The sequence below is a fragment of the Lampetra fluviatilis genome, chromosome 21 (assembly GCF_964198595.1).
Source record: "Lampetra fluviatilis chromosome 21, kcLamFluv1.1, whole genome shotgun sequence".
Taxonomy (NCBI): Eukaryota; Metazoa; Chordata; class Hyperoartia; order Petromyzontiformes; family Petromyzontidae; genus Lampetra; species Lampetra fluviatilis.
In genome coordinates, this window is record NC_136295.1 from 10,647,402 (window position 1) to 10,673,571 (window position 26,170).

General features: G+C 53.0%; 1 protein-coding gene across 1 annotated transcript; it reads right to left on the reverse strand.

The window, feature by feature from the left end:
- Positions 1-514: 514 nt before the first annotated feature.
- LOC144938108 (indian hedgehog protein-like) lies at positions 515-26,107 on the reverse strand. Its single transcript, XM_078865806.1, has 5 exons — positions 25,715-26,107; positions 4,995-5,256; positions 1,597-1,977; positions 704-888; positions 515-634 (listed from the first exon to the last, which is right to left on the reverse strand). Exons 1-5 carry the CDS (start codon positions 26,105-26,107, stop codon positions 515-517), a joined length of 1,341 nt encoding a protein of 446 aa, XP_078721932.1.
- Between the last annotated feature and the right edge of the window lie 63 nt (positions 26,108-26,170).

The following is a 26,170-nucleotide window of genomic DNA, read 5'->3' on the forward strand; positions in this document are numbered from 1 at the left end:
AAAGTGACCTCATTGTTCAACGTAACAACAACAACAACAGCAGCAACAACAACAACAACTAACATATTTGGCGACACTTGCTTTGCAAGTGATTTACAATCACTTTTAACATTCAATACATTCAATGTAAGCTCACCTATAACTTACAGGACCCTTGGTCAACCTTCTAGCTTGGATGAAGACCCCCACTACCCCCACTCCCCCTAGGGAGCCTGGGTAATTCCCTGCCGCGAGACGCGTCCGTCACGTATTCGAACACAACGAGCGAATTGGGGGAAACCCAAAACATCCTTCGGGCCGCGTCGCCAGGTCGGCCGACGACTGCCCCCGTGGCTGCCCCTGGCACGGTCCCCATCGCGAACCTTCCCCCACTCGCCCGCCCACCCGTGTTGACCGATCTCGTCCACCGAGCCACGGATCTAGCAACGTTTGCCTCCCCGGGAGCAATGGATCCTCATCCTCCTTCTCCTGCCGCTGCCGCTGCTGCTGGCTCCTCCTGGCTCCTCCTGGCTCCTCAGCTGCTCACGCACGGCCAGGCAAGAGGATGGAATGCGTCTTCGCTCATCAGCAGACGGGCGAGCGTGTGGAGGAGTCGCGGGTACCAGTGAATTCCTTCTCCTTCCGCTCCCCGTGCGTTCTTGCTGCTGCTGCTGCAATTACCACCGCCGCCGTCGCCGCGCGGTTGTATCCCGAGGCCCCGCATGAGCTGGTGGCCCGTGCGGAGCGGCGCGAACGCGACGTGGGCCAGGCCGTGCATCTCGACGGCCGCGTAGCACGACACCAGCAGCCCGTCGACGACCGCCGTGCCGTGGTGCGTGAGCGGCGCGTACGACCCCAGCGCCTCCACCCAGCTGACGCGCGCCACGCGCACCGCGCGCAGCCGTGGCGCTCCGTCAGCGGCGCCGGCATCAGCAGCAGCGGCGGCGGCTGAACCCGCAGCAGTAACAGCAGCACTAGCGCCATCATCGGAACAGGCAGTTGAATTAGCAGCCGATCCGGTAGCGCTAGCAGCGCCAGCAGCCAAACCTGCAGCTGAGCCAGCGGCAGCGGTCCTAGCAACGGAACAAACAGCACAAGCAGGAGTAGCACTACCAGCGGAAGCGTTAGCAGCAGCTGAACCAGCAGCACAAGCAGAACGAGCAGCAGCGCAATGAGAAATATAACGACAGCCACCACCACTTCTAGTGCCATCATCACCACTTTCGGCAACGATACTACAACTATCACCACTAATTGCGTCACCCCCATTGCCACGACCATCACAACCACCAAGACTAGCGGCACCACCAACACCACAACTCGTGTAATCGCCACTAGCGGCATCGCCACTGGTACCACCACCACCACGTCCGCCAACAACACCAGCGGCACCACCACAACCAAAATTGAGGCCATCACCATCGCCAACAACAACACCAGTAACACTACCAGCACCACCACTAACGCCACCAGCACCACCACTAACGCTACCACCAACAACACCAGGAACATCAACACCAACAACACCAGGAATATCAATGCCGCCACCACCAACAACAACGCCACCATCAGCACCACCATCAGCAGCAGCAGCAGCATCAGCATCAGCAAGAGCACCCGCCAGCTCAAAGACGAACATGCCAGGCCGCACGCGGCTGGCAAAGAGGGCCACGGCGCGTTCCTCCGGAGCCCCACCGCTGCCACCATCGCCGCCGCCACCGCCGGAGTCTCCGGGCGCGGCGAACACGAGGTGCGAGGGGGTGACGAGGAGGCGGCCGCCGCCCTCCGTCTCCAGGGCGATGAAGCGGCGCCGCTGGCGCGGCTCGCGGTCGAGGAAGAGGAGGAGGTCGCTGTAGGCGGGCGGCGAGCTGGGCCCGCTCGCCGCCAGGACGCGCTCGCCGGCCCGCAGGTCGCGAAGCCTCTTGGAGCCGCCGCCCTCCACGAAGAGGCGCGAGTCGCCGTGGAAGCAGCCCCCGCTCTTGGCCGCGATGGAGTTCTCTGCACGGGTGGGATGGAGGTAGAGATGCGGGGGGGATGCGGAGGGTGGGGGAGATGGAGAGAGATGGAGAGAGACCGGTAGAGAATGAGATCGAGAGATGAAGAGAGGTGATATGGACAGATGGAGAGAGAGAAAGATAGATTGAGATATAGAGATGAAGAGATAGAAGGATGGAGAGAGACCGGCAGAGACGGAGATGGAGAGAGATGGAGAGAGAATGAGATGGAGAGAGATGGATTTTGGTGATGCTGCTGCTACTGCATTAGCAGCGGTCCGCAAGAATACACACCAACAACAACAACTCAACACATTCGTCAATAACCACTCTGGTCTTGCTCGACATTATGTTTTTTGTGTTTACAGATGCGGTAGTAGATGCGTTCCCAAAACAACAACAACAAAAGGGGGGATCTCAACACAGGTACCCCCAAGCCTCACAACTTCAACACTCTGGACAGCGCCGGTTGGGGAAGAAGTTGGGGGATTGTGTGGTCCCGTTGTCACTCGCCAGCGATGTTCGAGCCGAGACCGGGGCTCGAACTCAGGTGACTGGGCGTGAGAGCGGTGCAGAGTGTCGAGAGCCATCGCGACAGCGCTCCAAAGTGACGACGGTGACGACAGCGGCTACGGCAAGCGGAGCAAAATCGTCAGTCGCACGGAGTGTGACCCCACGCGGTGCGGAAAGTCGCCGAAGGTTAAAACACTCAACAGGGAACCAAAAGCGACACTTTTTACACGAGTGGAAAAATACAGCGCGGGTTACGTTAAGGGCGCAGAAATGAATTGTTCTAGTCAAATGTTTAACGGTGGAGGGGGTGGAGGGACAACAAACGACTTAAAACGGAGATTATCCACTGCACACTTTGTGTTAATGCGAGCGATCGGGCGTTCAGGGTTCACGCCATTTGCTGCCCTACGGAGTATTGCGACGGTGTGCATCTCGGCGCTGAGCCAGTGATGGAAATTCCACATTCATATGGCAGGGGAAGGGGGTGGGTGGGGAGGCGGGGCGAGGGTGGATCGTCAAACAACCACCATTGGCGTCCGCACAACAACAAAGTTGTACTGTAGTCATTCTATCGACCACCCGAGAATGATGATGTGCCGAGTCAGCCCCCGCAATCAGCGTGTGGACTCGAAGCCTTTCATTAGGGTGCAGCGTGTATGGAAGATTTACTACTTTTTATGCGTACAGTCCATGTACACACACACACACGTGTGTGTGTGTACATGTGTGAGTGTGTGTGAGTGTGGGGAGCGGCAGTGTAGCGGTTAGCGCGCTGCGCTATGAACCCGGCGACACGAGTTCGATTCCCGCTCACGGCCAACACCAGTGACGATTATCTGAACCGGTCCCGGGCCTCCCCTAGGTCGACTCAGCCTCAAATGAGTACCTGGTGCGGTGTGTAAACATCGCCACTAGGGAGATAAAGGCGGTCGGGCGTGGTGCTGGCCACCCACCCCCTCGTGTACCGTTCCGGCCTTCATAGGTGCTCGCTAACAGCACTTGCCCCTACAGTCTGTTAAGGCTATACAGGGGATCTTTGTCTTTGTTGTGTGTGTGAGTGTCTTTGTGCAGCGCAGTGGTTAGGGCCGCTGTGGTCGTGTAGCCCGGTCATTCCAGTTCGATTCCGGCTCATGGCCAACACCGGTGACGATTATCTGAACCGGTCCAAGTCCTCCTCCTCTAGGTAGACTCAGCCTCAAATGATTATATCTGATGTGGTATGTAAACATCGCCACTCGGGAGACAAAGGCGTTGGGGCGTTGTGCTGGCCACCCACCCCCTCGTGTGACATGCCGGCCTTCATAGGTGCTCGCAAACAGCACTTGCCCCTACAGCCTGTTGAAGACTATACGGGGGATCTGTTTCCTTTGTGTTTGGCGCAGCGATTAGAGCGCTGCGCTACGAACCCAGCGAGCCGAGTTCGATTTCCCGCTCACGGCCAACACCAGTTGAAGATTAACCGAACCGGTTCTGAGCCTCCCCCTAGGTCGACTCAGCATCAAATGAGTACCTGGTGCAGAGTGTGTAAACATCGCCTCTCGGGAGACAAAGGCGGCCGGCCGTTATATTGCCGTGCCTGAGAACACTTTTGCCTTTGAAGGCCTGCGACTCACATCAATCGTGAGCGTGCTTGTGGAAAAATACGATTTTTTTTATTAAACGAGATTAGCACACAATGTCGCCCTCATCGCATATCCTTCTCTACGCATGAAACATCAAGGTATTTATTTTATGGTTGTGATTTTTTTTAAGCGAGTCGGATATGCGAAAGAGACACGGCTTACTTATTTTGTTGTATCACTACTGAATAGGCTATCGCGCCACGTGAAGTAGGACCATTGCCCGAAACGTCGCCTACGACATACAGTATACACACACATATATATGTCACATATCGTGAAGCAATTGCCGTGGGGCCACCACGTTTGTTGTCCTTCCCCCACACCTCCGATTAGCGCGGTCGGCTACGTACGGTGCGAAAGAAGTTCGCCATACACACGCGCACACGCACTCGTTTAATTGCAACGCCCACATACGCCACAGAAACACTGTCATTGACAAAACGCCAAAAGTTGTTTTTCTTGTTCTTCTAAACACATGTTCTTTTTTTCAATCGATTAATCGGGTTCGACATCACGAACTACGAATAACTCGATTAAAAGCTTTCGTGACTGCAGGGATTCATCTTCTTGGTTCTTTCGGTAAAGTCACGTAGAAGGGAAATAATAAAATAATACAAATAAAACATAATAAAATAATTCCAACGACGTTTCGGCCACAACGCAAGCAGCCATCCTCAGGTGAAGAACAGGTCTGTCGGAAAGACAGCGTCTGAACGAACACCACCAGGCTTGGCAGCGTATATTTAAGCTGGGTTGGAGGGGGAAGAGCGCCTTGACAAAGGAATTTGCATATCAAGAGGAATTTAGCATATTTATGTGAAATGCAGATATGGGATTAGTCACTACTTGTGGAATGCGAATAACTCGTCGCTCGCAACGCGCTCACCGGCTTTGACGGAGCAGTGCACGTGCGACTTGGACTCGTAGTAGACCCAGTCGAAGCCCGCCTCGGCAGCGAGGCGCGCCAGCATGCCGTACTTGGCGCGGTCGCGGTCCGACGTGGTGATGTCGAGGGCTCTCCCCTCGTAGTGGAGCGACTCGTCCGAGTGGTGGCCGTCCTCGTCCCAGCCCTCGGTCACGCGCAGCTTCACGCCGGGCCACGCGTTCATCACGGAGATGGCGAGCGAGTTGAGGCGGTCCTTGCAGCGCTGCGCACGAGCGAGCGGAGAGAGAGAGAGGAAGAGAGAGTTGAGACGGGGGAGAGACGGGGCAGACTTTTGACTTTTTAAACGACTTTTATTGCCGCCGGCAGCAACAGCACTGAAGGCGATTCCGATATGAAAGACACAAAGTCACCAGCAAACAAATGAAAATAAACGCTACAAATCCACGCGCTGTGGCGCTAAATGCACCGCGCACAGCACGAAGGAAAAGTCACGTGGTTGTGGTGGTCATCGCGCACGCCACGGCGACGAGCGAGCGCTTCAGAAGGTGAACACGAGGGTGCCGTCCACGCTGGTACAGAGAGGGGCTTGTCCAGCTCCCCAGCGTAGGGACCGGAGTTCAGAGAGAGAGGTGGACGAAGCAGGGTGTGTGGCAGAGGTCGCAACGGGTTTTGATTCCTTACCCGTACCCGGCCGCACCAGGGTCGCAAACGGGTACCCGTACCCGTACCTGGCCGGGTACGGGTAGCCGGGTATCGGGTAGGGTACGGGTATCGGGTACCCAGTTGCGACCTTTGGTGTGAGGGTGGCGTAGGTGGAGAGAGTAGAGAGAGAGAGAGGCAGAGTGAGAGAGAAACAAGGAGTTGGGGAGAGAAATACAAAGGGGGGTGGGAGGTAGGCGTAGAGAGAGACAGATGAAGCGAGAGAGGAAGGAAAGAAGGGTACAGTGGAGGGGAGACACGGGGAGACACGGAGAGACACGGGGAGACAGGAAATTGCGAGAGAGAAGGGAGATGACAGTAGGGGAAATAATGGGATATGGAGGGGGCGAAATTACGAGACAAAGCGGCAGAGATGGAGCGGGCGGGAGATGGAGAGAGACGGGGGAAGAGGAGGAGGGGATATGCACGGGGAGAACAAGGGGAGAGAAGGAGAGAGAGAGAAATCGACAAAGATAGACACGATGAGAGGGAGAAATGGAGAGAGAATGAGAATAGGGAGAGAGGGGGGAGCGATACACGGAGAGACGGCGAGAGGGTAACTACAGGGAGGAGGAGGAGGGGGGAAGAGTGAGAGATATGGAGACCAACACGGAGAGACGGAAAGAGAGGGAGACACGGGGCTGCGTGCAGAACGAGAGAGAGTGAGCGAGTGAGCGAGAGAGTGAGCGGGGGTTACATAAAGCAAAGATTTTTTTTAAAAAATACGAAATGATGAACGAAGCAAAGTGCCGACTACACCGAGCATCTTCTTGTTTCCACTGATCGTAAAAAAAGAGAGAGCATGGGAGAGGATAGACACGGGGAGACCAGAGGAGAGACGGGGAGAGAGAGGAGACAGAGACGCGGGGAGAGAAACAGAGACACGGAGACCATGAAAAACACACGGAGACACGGTGAGACACGGTGAGACACGATGAGACACGGTCAGACAGTGGTAGACGGAAAGACAGAGACGGAGATTAGGAAGTTGAGACACACAACAGACATTGAGTTCACGTGTGCGCGTGTGCGTGTATGTGTGTTAATTAATCAGCAGCCATATCTATACACTGCTGGATTTATGATGAATGCATTAACGTCACCACCACCAACACAGCTGATGATGTTACGTAATACACTATACAAATATACGCGACTTATAATCCACCCCCCGCCTCGCCCGGCATTGTATTTCAATCGTTGCTATCGGCATCGCGTGACGAGAGATGAGGATGATCATTTCCATTCGAGACGCCTTTTGAAGCGAGCAGTGCATCACCCTGCGCGAGAGAGCGCAAACACCCCCCCCCGCCCTCCTCAGCTGTGCCAGATAGATTCACGGAAAATGGAGCCGACTGGCATGGCCATTATGAATATTAATCTTCTGGCATGACCATTACGAACCTACTGAGCCACTCTGCTCGTGAAAACTAATTTTTTTTTATGAATCAGGAAGCTACCGAGGCTGTGTGTTGGGAAGGCCAGACTGGATACATGCGAAAACATCGTGCGTGGCGACGCGGTCGAAATCGTCATTAAACCGGTGGAGACGATGCCAGCTTGACATCCAGCACACAGCGGTCGCTCAGCTCTCCAAGGAGGGATGAGCGAGACGGGGGGGGGAACGACTCAGAGTCGCAAGGAGCCTCCACAGACGAGACGAGAGAGAGCCACGCGTGGAGCCGCACCAACCACTCTGCCAATGCTCGTTATAGCCATCACTAAAGATCATATCATCATTAGGAGTAACATCACTTATTATCATATCATTAGGAGTATCATCACTGATGATCGTATCATCATTAGGAGTAACGTCACTAAATATCATATCATCATTAGGAGTATCATCACTAAAGATCGTATCATCATTAGGAGTATCATCACTGATGATCATATCATCATTAGGAGTAACGTCACTAGTTATCATATCATCATTAGGAGTATAATCACTGATGATCATATCATCATTAGGAGTAATATCACTGATGATCATATCATCATTAGGAGTAACGTCACTAGTTATCATATCATCATTAGGAGTATAATCACTGATGATCATATCATCATTAGGAGTAATATCACTGATGATCATATCATCATTAGGAGTATCATCACTAAAGATCATATCATCATTAGAAGTCATCACTGATGATCATATCATCATTAGAAGTATCATCACTGATGATCATATCATCACTCTGTGGTTTTTTCGGTAAAGTCACGTAGGTATAAAATAAATTAAATTAATGAATTAATTTATTTTATTTTATACCCACGTGACTTTACCGAAAAAACCAAAGAGTATGGATCCCTGCAGTCACGAAAACTTCAAATCTAGATTGATCATATCATCATTAATAGTATCATCACGAATGATCATATCATATTCATTTAGGAGTATCATTACCAGCGCCACCATCAGCAGCACTATCATCATCAGCACCATCATCATCTCCACCACCACTATCATCATCACCGGTGGAAGCGTGCGGACATCAATCATTACGAGCATCACCATCAACAACACTAAACCGTCGTCTTATTTTATATTTATAGAGCGCCTTTAATTAAGGCGCTTCAAATAATAATAATTAATTAAACCGGCATAATCAAGAAGGATTTAGATGGCAGCAGCATCGTGACCACAATTATCACCACCAAAGACAAAGATCCCCCGTATAGCCTACAGCAGACTGTTGGGGCAAGTGCTGCTAGCGGGCACCTATGAAGGCCGGCACGGCACACGAGGCCCACTGCAGGTAATCAACACCAAGTGCGGCCGCCTTTGTCTTCCCAGTGGCGATGATTTTTACACACCGAACCAGGTACTCATTTGAGGCTGAGTCGACCTAGGGGAGGCCCAGGACCGGTCCAAATAATCGTCATCACCGGTGTTGGCCGTGAGCGGGAATCGAACTCGGGTCGCCAGGTTCGTAGCGCAGCGCGCTGACCGCTGCACTACCGTTCCCCACACTATTATCACTCCATTGTCACCACCACCACGACCACCACCACCACCCAAAGCTACTTATAGATCGAAGGGGTGAGTGGGTGCATGGGTGGTGGTGGCGGGGGTTAGAAGGGGGAAGGGGGGGTGTGATAGAACGAAGCCAAGGCCAGCGAGTGGCACTTTCCCCGAATATAAATATTTCCTAAGTAAATAATTAGAGAGACGACGACGACGAGGAGGAGGAGGCAGAGGGAGGAGGAGGAGGCAGATGGAGGAGGAGGCGTGTATATTTTCTCCGCAGCTGTCATCTCCTCCTCTGCGCCCGGCGGCGAGGGATGAACCCTCCGGCGTCTTCGTGACACGTCCACCTTTCCCCCCCCCGCCCCCCCCCCGTCATCGCCCCCCCTCCCTCCCCCCTCACTCTTCTCGCGTTTGCTAACTTTAGGTAGCGGCTTTGCTCACTCCTCGGGGTCCGAATAAAACTCAACGACCCGCCAGCCACGGGGTGGTGTGGGGTGGGTAGAGCTGAAATCAGCGATGACAAATCAGCCGGTGGTCATCTTCACGTTAGCAGACCTGAGCTCGTGGTGGAAATTCCACATTACTATGGCTGGGGGCGAGAACCCACCCCCCCCCCCCCGCTCTCCGTCTCTCAATCGCTCTCTCCATCTTTCTCTACCTCTCAATCTCTTTCGATCGCTCTCTTCACCGTGGCTTGCGCGATGACCACCACCACCACCACCACGTGACTTTTCTTTCGTGTTGTGCGCGGTGCTTTTAGCGCCACAGCGCGTGGATTTAAAGCGTTTGTTTTATTTGTTTGCTGGTGACTTTGTGTATTTCATATCGGAATCGCCTCCAGTGCTGTTGCTGCTGGCGGCAATAAAAGTTGTTTTGAAGTCAAAGTCTCTTCCCCCGCCCCCACCTCCATCCCCATAGGACAACTTCCACCTTTTTTTTTCCCGCCACGCCAGGAGATGGAATCGAAGCGGCGATGCCGCGTGGATTTTTCTCCGGGTCCTCCGATTTTCCCCTCCAAATTTGCAATCATCGTGTGTTACAATCAGCACGTGTTTAGAGTAGTGGGCTGCTGTAAATGCCCACGTGACAAGCCACTTGGTTGAGCTATCATTTGCGGCCAGGCCGCTTCCGACATTAACACAACGGAAAGCTACATAGCTCAGTGGGCCTTAGGGGCCATCCATTGAGTCGGCACGCACAAGTCTGTCAAAACTTGACCCCTCCCCCCCCTCCCTGTACGCACGCGGACTTTTTACACCCCCCCCCCCCTAACCTGCGTACGTACGCTTGATGCACCCCCCCCCCCCGAATCCTATAGAACGGCCGAAATTTAATCCTCGCAGAAACGATCAAGGATTCATAATATTAACGTGTTTACGCAAACAGAAAGTCCACCGCCGGACTATCTAACTCATTTGAAGGCCAATGTAGACAAATTATATTATCGAGGCTTCACCCCCCCCCCCCCTCCGTTTCCTATGCGTACATTGTCAGTAGACCTCCCCATACACGCAAGCTACGCATTTGAGTTAACCCCCCCTCCCCCTCCATGCGTACGTACTCAATGGAATAGCCCCTTACCTGGTAGAATAAACAATAGCATTAGTTCAGTTTTGAAACCACTGCTGGATGAAGGCCTCCCCAAACCGTCACCTTTGACCGTGAAACAGCAATTGAGCGGCTGTCTGCGTGGGTCACGGGTTCCCCTCCGCGGTGAGGCAGTCAAAGGTCCCCTCTCCTTCAGGCAGCTACCTTCCCCGCACTGCATCGACCAGCCTGGCGAAGTACGGTCTCAATGGGGCTCTCTTTGCGTGCGAGCTGGAATCACGGTCCCGTCTCTTCTCGTCTTCACGGCTTTGGACCCCAGCAGCCGCGGCGTTGGCTATAAGAATAATTGTCATACTAATAGGGGGTTTCCCCTTTTAACTGGCAACAAAACTGACACATTTTGCAAGGAATCATGCTTACATTAACCACAACACTTGCACTCAAATGCAAACAAAAAACAATACTCTGATAATTTATGCACTGTCCTTGAAACTGATTGGTCCACACCAGAGACAGCTTTTCTTAGAGCCTAGTCTCAAAAGGTGTTCGACCAGATGACGACAACAATTGTTGTGCCGTCGTGCACCGCAGAGCCGCCGTCGCACGGTATTAGCTCGCTCTCGATAAGAGAAGGCGAGCAGGAGAGAACGCGAGAGAGAAGAGGGGGGCGGGGGAGAGGAACTTACTCAGAGGCGACAGGAGGAGGAGGAGGAACCTCGGACAAAGCGGGAAAGGCAGCAGCAGCAACCACACGGTGAGCCGGCGTCAAATCCCTCCACCCCCGCCCCCCACCAAGGTCTGCGGTCCTCTACCTATTAAGGTGTCATTGGCTTTAGATTTAAAGCTTTCGTGACTGCAGGGATTCATCTTCTTGGTTCTTTCGGTAAAGTCACGTAGAATGGAAATAATAAAATAATAAAAATAAAACATAATAAAACGTCGTGAGAATTATTTTATTATGTTTTCTTTTTATTATTGTATTATTTCCATTCTACGTGACTTTACCGAAAGAGCCAAGAAGGTGTCATTGGCTTTGATCTGCCAAGACAACTACGGCGCTCCCACCGACCACATCAGAACAGCAACTGGTCGCTGCTGCGCCCACAACAATAAAAGTCGACCCCACAGAGTGCGACTGAGGCCCAGCGATGGAGGAGGCCGTGTGCTCGGTGGCAGATGACGGGGAGCTCTGCATGCTGATATGAGCTACCCGTCGGAGGCCGTCGGACTGCGAGAAGGGCTGCGTGCAGAACGAGAGTGAGCGAGAGAGAGAGCGAGAGAGTGACCGAGAGAGTGACCGAGAGAGTGAGCGAGAGAGTGAGCGAGAGAGTGAGCGAGAGAGTGAGCGAGAGAGTGAGCGAGAGAGTGAGCGAGAGAGTGAGCGAGGGAGTGAGCGAGGGAGTGAGCGAGAGAGAGAGCGAGAGAGTGAGCGAGAGAGTGAGCGGGAGAGTGAGCGAGAGGTGGGGGTTTTACATAGAGCTAAGTTTAAAAAAAAAATTACGAAATGATGAACGAAGCAAAGTGCCGAATACACCGAGCATCTTCTTGTTTCCACTGATCGTAAAAAAAAAGAGGCCCAGCCACACGAAGCAGACAACGGGACCACCGCATCGCGAGCAGCCCTGCACCGTCCTAGGTCCGCCTCTCCGGCGGTGTTAGCCGCCGCTGCCCCCCCTAAGCCATCACGTGGCGCTCGCAAGACTTGAACCTTGGACGTGCGATTTGCACGGACTTGCCATGGGCTAGGGGAGGGAGGGGAGGGGAGGGAGGTCAGGCAGGTGCCTTCGCCGCTATGGTGCTGGTAGCGCAGCAGCAGGGGATCTGGTGATGGGTTTTTGAGGGTGATTTGTGTTTCTTGTTGGTGTCTATGAACACAGTAACACACAATGGGACTAATGTTTACACGGGAAACCCGCGTTATATCTTTGATAAAAAAAAAAATACAAATAAACGACATGATGAACGAAATAAAGTGCCGAAAGACCGAGCATCTTTCTCGTCAGATCGTTTAAAAAAAGGAGGAATGGAGGGAGGGGAGAGAAAGGGGGGACCGAGTGAATTATAGAAAGAAAGGAGGGAGCTAAGGGAGAGAGGGAGGGATGGAGAGACGGAGGCCGTAGGACTGCGAGAAGGGCTGGGTGCAGATGCAGCACTTGTCGTAAAAAAGAAAATTAAAAATATTACATAGAAAACGGGAGAGGGGGGTAGAGAGAGAGATGGAAGGGGTAAGAAGGTGGAGAGCAGAGCGTGAAATCTTTTGTGAAATCTTTCGTTTAAAAATAGAGGGGGGGGGGTCACATAAAGCAAAGCATTAAAAAACAACGAAATGATGAACGAAGCAAAGTGCCGACTACACCGAGCATCTTCTTGTTTCCTCTGATCGTAAAACAAGAGAGGAAGAGAGGGAGGAAGGAGAGGGGAGGGAGGAAGAAGAGGGGAGGGGAGGGAGTGTTTACACGTGTGGGAGAGAAACAGGAGCGCCCGCGTAAACTACACTTCGTGCGAAGGGCCCCCCCCCCCATCTCGTACAGGTGGAACAGACGGAGGTACAACGCGGTTTGTGTTTTTGCTGTGCCGCCTGCTTAAGGCACGGCTCCGGCTGGAGCACGCCATGTACCACACACATGTCGGTGATGTGCACGTCTTCTTCGAACGCTGGAGAGCCGGAAAAGCCCCTCTCTGTACCAGCGTGGACGCCACCCTCGTGTTCACCTTCTGAAGCGCTCGCTCGTCACCGTGGCGTGCGCGATGACCACCACCACCACCACGTGACTTTTCTTTCGTGTTGTGCGCGGTGCTTTTAGCACCCCAGCGCGTGGATTTCTAGCGTTTATATTTCATTTGCTTGCTGGTGACTTTGTGTATTTCACATCGAAATCGCCTCCAGTGTTGTTGCTGCTGGCGGCAATAAAAGTTGTTTAAAAGTCAAAAGTCTCCTGGCGAGCCAAGGGCACGATGCTCCCTCCCCGACGCCCACGGGAAGGGGGGGATTTCACAACATTTGTGTGCGGTGATCCACCATCCCCTCGCTGCTGCTGCTACTGCTGCTGCTGCTACTGCTGCTACTGCTGCTGTTGCTGCTGCTACTGCTGCTGCTGCTACTGCTGCTGCTGCTACTGCTGCTGTTGCTGCTACTGCTGCTGCTGCTTCTACTGCTGCTGCTACTGCTGCTGCTACTGCTGCTACTGCTGCTGCTACTGCTGCTGCTGCTACTGCTGCTACTGCTGTTGCTGCTGCTGCTGCTTCTACTGCTGCTACTGCTGCTGCTGCCCTCCCCACAGCGCTGGACGACAAAGCAGCTGCCACCCGTCCCGTATTTGACAGTCGCTACCCACAGCACGTGGACGCTGTCCCCAAGCGAATCATTTCCCCGTCGAGCATGGAGACATGACCAAGCAACGATGTGACGCTCTCTGTATGTTGAACTTCGATCGCACCGTACGCAGCCGACCGAAGGCTAACAAACTGAAACGCAGCAGCAACAACAAAAAGCGGTTATAACGAAACGAGCTTGCGAGTCGAGACGATTCGAAAGCGCGCAAAGCTCCCGGCGACCTCCTCGCAGACCAGTAGAAAGAAGCCGTTCCCAGAGGGGACGCAGAAGCGAGCCCAAAAGGGAAAGCGGCTTTGGGGCCGTCCATAAATGACGTCACGCGATTTTGGACGATTTTTGACCCCCCCCCCCCCTTCGTCACACGGGCGTCACAAAAAGTCAGGACCCCCCCCCCCCCCTCCTCAAATGTGACGTCAGAAAGCAATGCCCCCTTCCCTCCCAAAAAAATATAAAACATGCTTCTAATCGCTTTAAACTATTGTCATTGAAGTGCGTATTTAATGTGGCGCTGCACTCTGATGTTGTAGGAGAAAACATTTATTAAAAAGTCAATTAATTAAGTAGAACGTGTTGTCTATATTTATTAAAAGTTGCGCATTTTGATGTGACGTCACATTTCTCAAACACCCCCCCTCGTCACACATCGTCACAAATATCTGATCCCCCCCCTAGGTGCGTGACGTCATTTATGGACGGCCCCTATGTTCGAGGATGATCGTAGGAAGTTCGCGCGACGAGGGTTTCACGCTCCATCACCGACGAGGGTTTCCACCGCACGCGCGGACGACGATGACGATGACGACGATGACGACGACGATGACGACGATGACGATGACGACGATGACGACGACGACGATGACGACGATGACGACGCTCCCTCCCATCGCGGCCGCAGAGTTGACGGTCCTGCGAGGGACAGGCGCGATTCTACGTCTCGGCAAACGGCTCTGACGTCGTGGGGCTTTCTAGAGGGATCGAGGTTGAACACCTTCACACGCGAGCGGCGAGTCGCTAGCGGGTGTGCAGGCGGTTGAACTGCACGCTGCGTGGGGGGGGGGGGCGTGATAGAAAAGGGGGGAGGGCAGGCGCCGGGCTAAGGAAGAGGAGCGAAGTGCCCCCCCCCCCACCTCCAAATTTTAGTTATTTATTCGTTCAAGTTCAATGTTATAAAGTGAACAACACTGAACTTGAACAGGAACGAGAGACTCAATCAGAGAGAGAGGGGTGGGGGTGAGGGTGGGGGTGAGGGTGGGGGTGAGGGTGGGGGTGAGGGTGGGGGTGAGGGTGGGGGTGAGGGTGGGGGTGAGGGTGGGGGTGAGGGTGGGGGTGAGGGTGGAGGTGAGGGTAAGGATGGGGGTGGTGGGAGGGGAGTCTTCAGATTCCGACAGAAGCAACGATGCCGATGTACGGCGCAGTGGGAGGGGGGTGGGGTTGGTCGGTGAGGGGAGGGAGGGAGGGGGTGGGATTGGTAGGTGGGGAGGGGAGGTGAGGGAGGGGAGGGGAGGGAGGGAAGGAATTCCAGGTGAGCGGAGCTGCGACGAGGAGGATGAGGATGATGACGATAGATGAGGAGGATGACGATGATGTGGATGATGGGGTTGCCAGGAGGAACGTGCGATTGGACGACCGAAGGTGAGTGTCACTTTGCTCGCGCCAGGACCCCATGCGAACCACGACTCTGCGCCCCGTGCAGGTGTCCGAGTTGCCCCGCTGTCGTGAATTCGGCACTCGGGCGCACTGCAACCTGAAGGTTATTCAGTCGCGTGCCCCAACGATAAGCCAAGACGACGAAGAAGTAGACGAAGACTTAATGAATGAAGACGTGAACCAACTTCTACATGGAGGGCAAAAGAGACACTGCGTCCTTAATTTATCATTGGAATCTCCAATTATACCAGAGCACGCATCTCAGAACAAACAAGCTGTCGCTAAACAGGGACTCCGATGATCCCCCACTAGGGGTCGGCACGGTTTGGCTCAAACCACCAAACCGCGGTTTGAACCGAACCAAATCGGTTTGGTTTGGCTCTGTTTGAACTGGTTCGGTTTGGTTTGGGGCTACGAAAACCGACTCGGTTTGGCTCGGACAGGGTGGAACCGGCTCAAACTAGTTTGGTTCAAGCCAACTTAAGAGGTTTGGTTTAGCTTAGTTTGGTTTGGTTTTGGTTTGGTTTGGTTCAGTTGTCGCTGGTTTGGTTTGGATTGCTCAATTTGAAACCAGTTTGAGTCGGTTCAAACCGTGCCGACCCCTATCCCCCACCCCTCCCTCCCACCTCCCTCCCACCTCCCTCCCACCTCCCTCCCACCTCCCTCCCACCTCCCTCCCACTGCGCCGTACATCAGCATCGTTGCTTCTGTCGGAATCTGAAGACTCCCCCCACCACCCCCACCCTCACCCCCACCCTCACCCCCACCCTCAGGCCAACCCTCATGTTTGCATAGACCACAATACCTGCAGTCATAATGCAAACAAAAAACATAACTCTGATAATGTATGCACTGTCCTTGAAGTTGATTGGTCCACACCCGAGACAGCTTTCCTTAGAGCCTAGTCTCACATGGGTTGGACCAGATGACGCCAAAAGGCGCACAACTCAAAGACAATGCACCATCAGAGTATGAGAGCTCGGGGTAAGCATTTACACCATTGGAATCTCATTTGCCAGTAAATACATGATAATTGGTGTTTTACCCTTCTATCTGGCAACAAAACTGACACCTTTTTTACAAGGAGTCATGTTTGCATAGACCACAATACCTGCAGTCATAATGCAAACAAAAAAAACCATAACTCTGATAATGTATGCACTGTCCTTGAAGTTGATTGGTCCACACCCGAGACAGCTTTCCTTAGAGCCTAGTCTCACATGGGTTGGACCAGATGAATATTTGTGTTATGACTGCAGGTATTGTGGTCTATGCAAACATGGCTCCTTGTAAAAAAGGTGTCTGTTTGTTACCAGATAGAAGGGTAAAAAAACAATTATCAAGATTGGAGCCGTTGACGCGAAACGCGCGAGAAAGATTGTGTTCATCAAATGCGGGCAACCCCCTCGAGTTACTTGGGTCTCCGTGCTTTCGCTTGGCTTGCTGGTGCCGAGAGCCACCCCACCCCACGACCCCCCCCCCTCCCCCCGGGATCTTCACGCTGATCACGAAAGGCTGCTCCACAAATCCCAGCCAATGCTCTTAGTTCAGTGTTAGTCACTCATTTTCATGGGGGGAGAGATCGAGGCTAGGGAAGCTACTTGCGCCGGTAATACATCATCGATACTAGAGGGGGTTTCTTTGAGGTGGAGGGGGGTTAGATTTACGTGTCATTAAATGTGTCGTTAATCCCACCACCACCCGACACAGCCAACTAGTAAGGGTTGTCACGTAAACAGAACGTGGCCATTTAAAGTGTTCGTGACTGCAGGGATTCATCTTCTTGGTTCTTTCGGTAAAGTCACGTAGAAGGGAAGTAATAAAATAATAAAAATAAAACATAATAAAATAATATAATAATATAATATAATAAAATAATATAATAAAATAGAATAATTTATTATAATAATATTTTATTTTGTTTTATTTTTATTATTGTATTACTTCCCTTCTACGTGACTTTACCGAAAGAACCAAGAAGAAGAACGTGGCCAATTCGTCACTAGCACAGCACGCCGGTTATGTGTCGGAGAGCCAAGCCACAACATTTACAATCCGAGAAGACATCATCGGTGTGTGGAGGGGCCGCCACACCGTTTGAAATCGCCGGGAGTTTGACAGCAGCACGATGATGATGATGGGGGGGGGGGGGGTCACACTCTGTGTATTGTCAGGGACCGCATGTTAGGGGGCCGCACTGAAGGTCACCAGGGGGGGTTGGGGCGGTGACCCGCGATCCTTGCGACCACCAAAAACGCCGCTTGCCCGGCTCAAGTCACCGAGGCTTCGTCGTTTGTCGCCGAACGCGACGATACTTTTCAGGAGCGCGTCTCCGCGAGTGCTGGCCACGTCACAAGGTCCAGCCCCCCCCCCCCAAACAAAACCAGCCGCGTGCCCCCCACCCCCCCCCACCACCACCACCACCACCAACCCAACGCCACCTCCCCTCCAGTGCCTCGCACGTGTCAGCGAATTCTGCCGCAGCACGGCGCAAAGCGTCCACGCGAGCGGCTTCGAAGTCGTAAAATTATCTCCGTGGCCACAAAAGGAGGGGGGTGGAGGGGACGGGAGGGAGGGGAGGGAGGAGAGGGAGGGAGGGGAGGGGAGGGAGGGGAGGTGCCTTCGCCGCTATGGTGCTGGTAGCGCAGCAGCAGGGGATCTGGTGATGGGTTTTTGAGGGTGATTTGTGTTTCTTGTTGGTGTCTATGAACACAGTAACACACAATGGGACTAATGTTACACGGAAAACCCGCGTTATATCTTTGATTAAAAAAAAGGAGGGGAGGGAGGGGAGGAAGGGAGGGAGGGGAGGGAGAGAGGGAGAGAGGGGAGGGAGAGAGGGGAGGGAGAGAGGGAGAGAGGGGAGAGAGGGGAGGGAGGGGAGGGAGGGGGAGCCGTGAATGTCGCGGCTGCCGCGCCGCTATGCCTCGCCACACGCTCGTGTCGACTGCTAAAATAATCTTTCCAATACAAACGCTAATATTAACCCGGTCGCCCGACGCCTGGATCGGCAGCTATGAAGGAGCGGGCTCGGAGCCACGGTTAATTTGGTTGAACAAAGTGCTAAATTCATTTATACGTATTTATATATACACACACGTGTGTGTGCGTGCGCGTGCGTGCACGCATATTTGAAATAACATGGAATGGAACATGTCCGAGAGAGAGTGCGAGAGTGGAGACATCCACGGATGGAGATGGAGCGATTTTTGTTGTTGTCATCGGTTCCGGAGTCACCAAATCACTGCGATTCCCTGCCCAAATAAGCACCAAGGTTGATTGACAAGCTCGTCAGCCGTTCACGCAGCCCTCGGGTAACGGCGGTGGTAATTCCGCATCCCTTTCCACTGCCGGGTGACGAGTACATTATCCACAGGACAGGCAAAATGTTGACGGACGCAGAAACGTGGTACTCGTTTTAAGCATTTTAGCGCCACCCCTCTCCCCCTCCCTCCTGGGAGAGATGATGAGCCGAGTCGGTCGCTCTACCGCTAAGCCACCACACCTGGGTCACCACACCTGGGCCACCACACCTGGGCCGGATTTGCTGCAGGTGCCGGGCAGGCGATTGTTAATTACGCCGCGTTAGATCGGGGAGGAGGAGGGCCTTCTTGCTGCGGTGGATGGAGTGTGGTCGAGGGTGATAAACGCGTGGACGTGGTGGGGTAGAAACTTAATTTGGAGCTTTCGTGACTGCAGGAATTATTCTTTGGTTCTTTCGGTAAAGTCACGTATAAAGATACAATAATAAATTAAATTAAATACTAGCATACGACGTTTCGATTGCAACACAAGCAATCATCATCAGGTATAAATTAACTAGAAACACAAATCTGGTATACTTAGAAATGTAATGTAATACAACAGAGAGTCGGATAACATAACCGTCAACACCCTACCTGGTTGATTACGTTCTTCCTGAGAATGCTAAATTTGAGAGAGAGATTCAACACAGAACCAGAAACATAGACAGACATATAAGCAGACAGATATCACAGAGATACATAGAGAGAGAGCAAACATAGGCACAAAAAGAAACTACGCCTCTGTGTCGAGGCCTTAAATAGAGAAAGGGGAGGGCGAGGGTGGGGGCGGGAGGGAGGGGTTAGAGAGTGGAGGGGTAGCTTGGTTTTGGTGAGAATGCGCTGCTGCTGCTGAGAAACCCTGGCGCACCCGGGTTCGAGTCCCGGTCACGAGTCACATCGGCGGCGATTGGCACGATTGGCTACGTACGGTGCGAAAGAAATTCAACATATATACAGAGAGACATAAACAATATTCTGGATCTACACCCCCCCCTCCTCCTCCTCCTCGCAAAAGCCAACTTCTTAACTAGTAAATACCTATTTAAAGCTTTCGTGACTGCAGGGATTCATCTTCTTGGTTCTTTCGGTAAAGTCACGTAGAATGGAAATAATAAAATAATAAAAATAAAACATAATAAAATAATTCTCACGACGTTTCGGCCACAACGCAAGCAGCCGTCCTCAGGTGAAGAACAGGTCTGTCGGAAAGACAGCGTTTGAATGAGACGCTGAATGAGACGCTGTCTTTCTGACAGACCTGTTCTTCACCTGAGGACGGCTGCTTGCGTTGTGGCCGAAACGTCGTGAGAATTATTTTATTATGTTTTATTTTTATTATTTGATTATTTCCATTCTACGTGACTTTACCGAAAGAACCAAGAAGATAGTAAAAGACCATCGTGGTGAAGTATGGTCAAACAACCCCCATGATCAACAACCCGGCGTTGGATGTTTGTTTACATTTTCCATACCGCGAGTACACAAATGGGGTCTGCGACGCGAACATTTTAGCCAAGATTCGTTTCGCTCGGGCGCAAACGTGACGACTGTGTCATTGTAAACAATGATCGTGAATGTGACAATGATTGTGAATGTGATCATGATCGTGAATGTGAGCATGATTGTGAATGTGATCATGATCGTCAATGTGATCATGATCGTGAATGTGATCATGATCGTGAATGTGATCATGATCGTGAATGTGATCATGATTGTGACAATGATTGTGAATGTGATAATGATTGCACAGATCATAACGATGACGGTGGTGGTTATGATGATTGTGATGTTGGTTGTGACATGAAAGGCTGTGATGGTCGTGATAGGTGACATTATACTTGTGAGTTGTGTAAATGCATTCAGTGCGAAATCGTATCCATAGCCGTCAACCCACGCGGTTTACTCCGTATTCTTGTGCAGGTAAGTCGAGTTTTGAGGTTCACACGGCGTTACAGCCGTTTCATTACGGGCAAAAAAGAAAATTGTCTTTGCGTTTGTGTATCTCCCTTGTGATGGGACTTTGTCGGATGAACGTTGAGGTTTATAAGGGGGAAGGGGTGACCAACAAGGTCTGAATTGGCCTGTAACAAGCTACGCACTGATAAGGGGTTGACAGAGAATTGCGTATATTACATGCGCATTATACAATACTGCACATAATACTGCAGCAAAACTCCACTTTCGTGATTTACATTCCCTAATCGTCGTCGGCAACATCGTCATGCGTGGCTAAGTAATTCAGGCGCGAGTCCCGTTCACGAGTACGACAACTCGAACGAGTACGACCGCGAATGCTACCGTCACCGTAGAAGCCACGGTGACGAGGAGATGTTAACTACCTCGCCTGGTATACAGGAGGTCGTGGGTTCGACCCCGACCCTGACGCCTGCTGTATATTTGGAGTTTGCGTGTCTCTCTCTCCATCATCATCACGGTGGCTAGGAGATGTTAACTACCTCGCCTTGCATGCAGGAGGTCGTGGGTTCGATCCCAAACCTGACGCCTGCTGCTGTATATTTGGAGTTTACGTGTCTCTCTCTCCATCATCATCACGGTGGCTAGGAGATGTTAACTACCTCGCCTGGTATGCAGAAGGCCGTGGGTTCGACCCCGACCCTGACTCCTGGTGCTGTATATGTGAAGTTTGCGTGTCCCTCTCTCTCTCTGCGTAGTAACGTGGATTGTTCTCTCCACATTTAGAATCAACATCACGCGTTTAGAGTAATTGTCGACTGCTATACATGTTCACATGATAAGCCACTTCGCTGAGCTCTCATTTGTGGCCAGATCGAGTCTGACAAGAGAGCCAATCAGCTCAGTGCAGGGCCTTACCTGTAACAATAAAACAAATAAAGAGTTTAGTTTAGAGGCTCCGACTCCACGTGACGACTCGTCACGATCATCGAACGTCCGTGCCGAGTTACGTAATTTGCCAGTGCGTATTGCCGCGAGCGGTGGCGCAATGGTTAGCGCACTGGTGCTACGAACCACCCGGGCGACCCCGAGTTCGATTCTCGCTCACAGCCCCAACAACATCGATGCCGAATAATTATCGAATCGCCCCCCCCCCCCACGATGTCTACTCTCGCGGTGCGGTGTGTAAACATCACCGCTGGGTTGGGCCTTAACAGGCGCTCGCTAACAAGCGCAGTCTGTTAAGGCTATCTGGGGACTCCGTCAAACGTGTCTGCAGAGACGTTTACCGCACCGGTGTGCTGTACTAGTAACGAATTGGTCACGTTTTGTTTACGCGACAAACTTTTAACTAATTGGCTGTGTCGGGTGGTGGCGGGTTTAACGACACATTCATATATTCACGCGCAAAAACACTCTATTATGGATGATATCAATCGCGAAAGCCTACCACGTGCTGAACTGGTACACCAGCACGAGACAGTGAGAAGACAAAGGCGGCCGGGCACAATGCGCACAGCGCACGACCTCATCGTGCCTGTTCGCTAACAGCAAACCGTCTGTATGGCTATGGGGCGAGGGATCTGTGTGCTGTTGTTGTTGTTGCTGACTATGTGAATAAGCGCTACGATGAGTGTCTTCGTGCATAATGTGCAAGCCCCCCCCCCACCCCGTCTGTCGAGACCTCTTCAGCGCGTCATCGTGAAGTGCACTTGCGTGTTCGCGATGACACAACAAAGACAAATATTCACCCCCCCCCACCCCCCCCTCTGTGCATCCTTCAACAGACTGTTGGGGCAAGTGCTGTGAGCGAACACCTACGAAGGCGAAAAGGCACACGAGCGTGGTTGGGTGGCCACAACACCACGCCCGGCCGTCTTTGTATCCCCAGTGGCGATGTTTACTGCACACCGCGCCAGGTACGCATTTGAGGCCCAGGACCGGTTCAGACAATCGTCACCGGTGTTGGTGGCCGTGAGCGGGAATCGAACTCGGGTCGCCGGGTTCGTAGCGCAGCGTAGCGCAACCCGCTCCACTGCCACTCATCGCATGTACGCATGTGCACATGCGTGAACAGTACATGTTGATGTCTGCTTCATACGTGTCTTCTTCATACCGCACGCGAGTGTGTGTGTGTGTGGTATGACTCTGCACGTGGGTTCACCTACTCGCCCACCCGACCCGGCGACTCGTAATTACGCGTTCAGAGTGATGCGCACGCCGCGTTCGTCGCGTTCGTTCGGGTCGCCACCTTTCCCAGAGAGCAACACCCGGGGGACGGTTCTCAGACAGCCTGGGTCGAACTCTGCAGCTTTCCCGACGAGATCGTCAGCACAATATCACCAAAGATAAACAAAGACAAAGATCCCCCAGAAAGCCTGAACAGACCGTTGGGGCACCTATGAAGGCCGGAACGGTACACGAGGGGATGGGTCGCCAGCATCACGCCCGACCGCCTTTGTCTCCCTAGTGGCGATGTTTACTACACACAGCACTAGGTGGGTGGGTGAGTGAGTGGGTGAGTGGGTGAGTGAGTGGGTGAGTGGGTGGGTGAGTAGGTGAGTGAGTGGGTGGGTGAGTGAGTGAGTGGGTGGGGAGTGAGTGAGTGGGTGAGTGGGTGAGCGGGTGAGTGAGCGGGCGAGTGAGTGGGCGAGTGAGTGGGCGAGTGAGTGGGTGAGTGAGTGGGTAAGTGAGTGAGTGGGTCAGTGAGTGAGTGGGTGAGTGAGTGGGTGAGTGGGTGGGTGAGTAGGTGAGTGAGTGGGTGGGTGAGTGAGTGAGTGGGTGGGGAGTGAGTGAGTGGGTGAGTGGGTGAGCGGGTGAGTGAGCGGGCGAGTGAGTGGGCGAGTGAGTGGGCGAGTGAGTGGGCGAGTGAGTGGGTAAGTGAGTGAGTGGGTCAGTGAGTGACTTGGGATATGAATGAGTGACAGAATGAATGAATGAAGGAGTGGGTGAGTGAATTCAAATGAATGGCTGAATCAGTGTGCAAATTAATAGGTTGGGTGGGGAGCGGTAGGTGCAGCGGTCCGTGAAGATTATCCGAACCAGCACTGGGTCTCCCCTAGGTGGCCTCGGCCTCAAATGAGTACTTGGTGTAATAAGGACGTGTACACATCGCCGCTGGGGAGACAAAGGCGGCCGGGCGTGGTGTTGGCCACCTACCGTTGTTGTGTGCCGTGTCGAGGTGCTCGCTAACAGCACTTGCCCCAACAGTCTAGTGAACAGGTAGGGTGGGGTGAGGGTTGCCACCTGAGCCTCCCCAAGTGGCAATTGTTGAGCAAAACATCGCACCGGGGTCGTCATTTGAGGCCGAGCGGACCTAGGTGGAGGGCCCAGGAGCGCGTCAGACGATCGTCACTCGCTTGAGCGGGAATCGAACTCGGCTCGCCAGGTGATGTCGTGGCGCGGCGCGCTAACCATTGCACCACCGCTCCCCCGTCGTCACGAAGGACACGGACGCGGCACGCGCTGTCTTTGATCGTCCCGGCTCGAATCGGGACAGGTGGCAAGCGCCGCGAGCGCGCGTCCACCAAACCAATCACCCAGTGGGCCGTCAACTCTCAAACTCGTTGTTGCTCGATAACAACAACATCATCATCATCGGCCATGCGAGGAAGGCAGAGATCCATAGATTCGCAGAGCACTGTGTACCCCACATAGGGAACAATAGAACTCACACAGACACCAATGGACTTACATAGAGACCCATATGCAGCACTCACACTGGGACCCAATATTCACCACCGAGTGCATTATACTCATATATACACCCACAGACTCACACAGAGACCCATATATAGTACTGACTGGGACGCATAGACTCACATCGAGACACATAGACTCACATCGAGACCCATAGACTCGCATATACACCCACTAGCTTTACTACCCGGCTTCGCCCGGGACTTGAATTCACCACGCCCGGCGATGTTCACACAGGACCCGAGTTCCTCGTTTGAGGCTGAGTCGACCTAGGGGAGGCCCAGGACCGGTTAAAATAATCGTCACCGGTGTGGCGCGGGAATCGAACTCGGGTCACCGGGTTCGTAGCGCAGCGCGCTAACCACTACACTACAATGCGTTACGCTTCCACATGCGCGGGTCACATGACAGATTTGACGTCACCGCTAACTTGCCGTGCAAAAAATATATACATTATTGAGCTCCCCCCCCCCAAAAGTGTCTTTTAAAAATGTTTGCATGGTGTACAGTCTAGAAAGTACCCACATGGCAAATTTCAAGTGTGTTGCATGTCGGGAAGTACGCTAAACATTTTGAACAGGCACACATAATCACAACTTTGCCTTTTATATATATGGAGATAAACTCACATCGAGACCCAGAGACTCACATCGAGACCCATAGACTCGCATATACACCCATAAACTCGCCTCGAGACCCATAAACTCACGGGTTGTTGACTTGGCAGATATGACTGGCAAAGGATGAACCACCAACACCACCAACACCACGAACACCACCACCAACACCACGAACACCACCACCACCACCAACACCACGAACACCACCTGCATGCTTCCTCACCCTGCGGCGTTTCATCCACCCGGCGCTCCGCTCGCTGCTGTGAGCGTCGCTCCTCCGCCCTCTCTTGTAACCTCGCCCTCATCATCATCATCATCCTCCACATGCCCCTGCTCATCCCCATCATCATCCTCATCATCCTCATCCCCATTCTTCTCATCCCAATAATCATCGGCTTCCTCCACTTCCTCCACATCCTCCTCTTACTCCACAACCACATCATCCTCTTCTTCATAATCATCATCATCCTTGTCATCATCTTCCTCCACATCCTTCTCTACATCATCATCATCCTCGTCATCTTCCTCGTCGTCATCATCATCCTTGTCATCATCATCCTTGTCATCATCATCCTTGTCATCATCATCCTCGTCATCATCATCTTCCTCGTCATCATCATCCTCGTCATCATCATCCTCGTCATCATCATCCTCGTCATCATCATCCTCGTCATCATCATCCTCGTCATCATCATCCTCGTCATCATCATCCTCGTCATCATCATCCTCGTCATCATCATCCTCGTCATCATCATCCTCGTCATCATCATCCTCGTCATCATCATCCTCGTCATCATCATCCTCGTCATCATCATCCTCGTCATCATCATCCTCGTCATCATCATCCTCGTCATCATCATCCTCGTCATCATCATCGTCATCATCTTCCTCCACATCCTCATCCCCATCATCATCATAATCATCATCCATCCTCATCATCACCTAACCCCCCCCCCCGCCCCCAATCAAGGCACCCTCCTCACCTGCGTCATGAGGCGGTCGGCCCCGGTGCTCTCCTCGTCCTTGAACACGATGTCGGGGTTGTAGTTGGGCGTCAGCTCCCGGAACCTCTCGGAGCCGCGCGCGATTTTCCCCTCGTAGCGGCCGCTCGCGCCCAGCGTCTTCTCGGCCACGTTGGGCACGAACTGCTTGTAGGCGAGCGGCGTCAGCTTGCGCGCCGGGCGCCACCGGCCCCCGTTCAAGCGACCGGGTCCGCAGGACTCTGCCGGCTGAGGCGCCAGCAGCAGCAGCAGCAGGAGCAGCAGCAGCAGCAGGAGGATGCTGACAGACAGCGGCGGCATCGGTGATGAGGAGGAGAGCGACGCGCCCCGCCGATGGGCGAGGAGATGGTCCAGGTGGCGACAATCTCGCCCCATGCTGCCGCCGCCGCAAGATGTCAGCTGGGTGCCCGGCTGTGTGCTGCTGCTGCTGCTGGATGG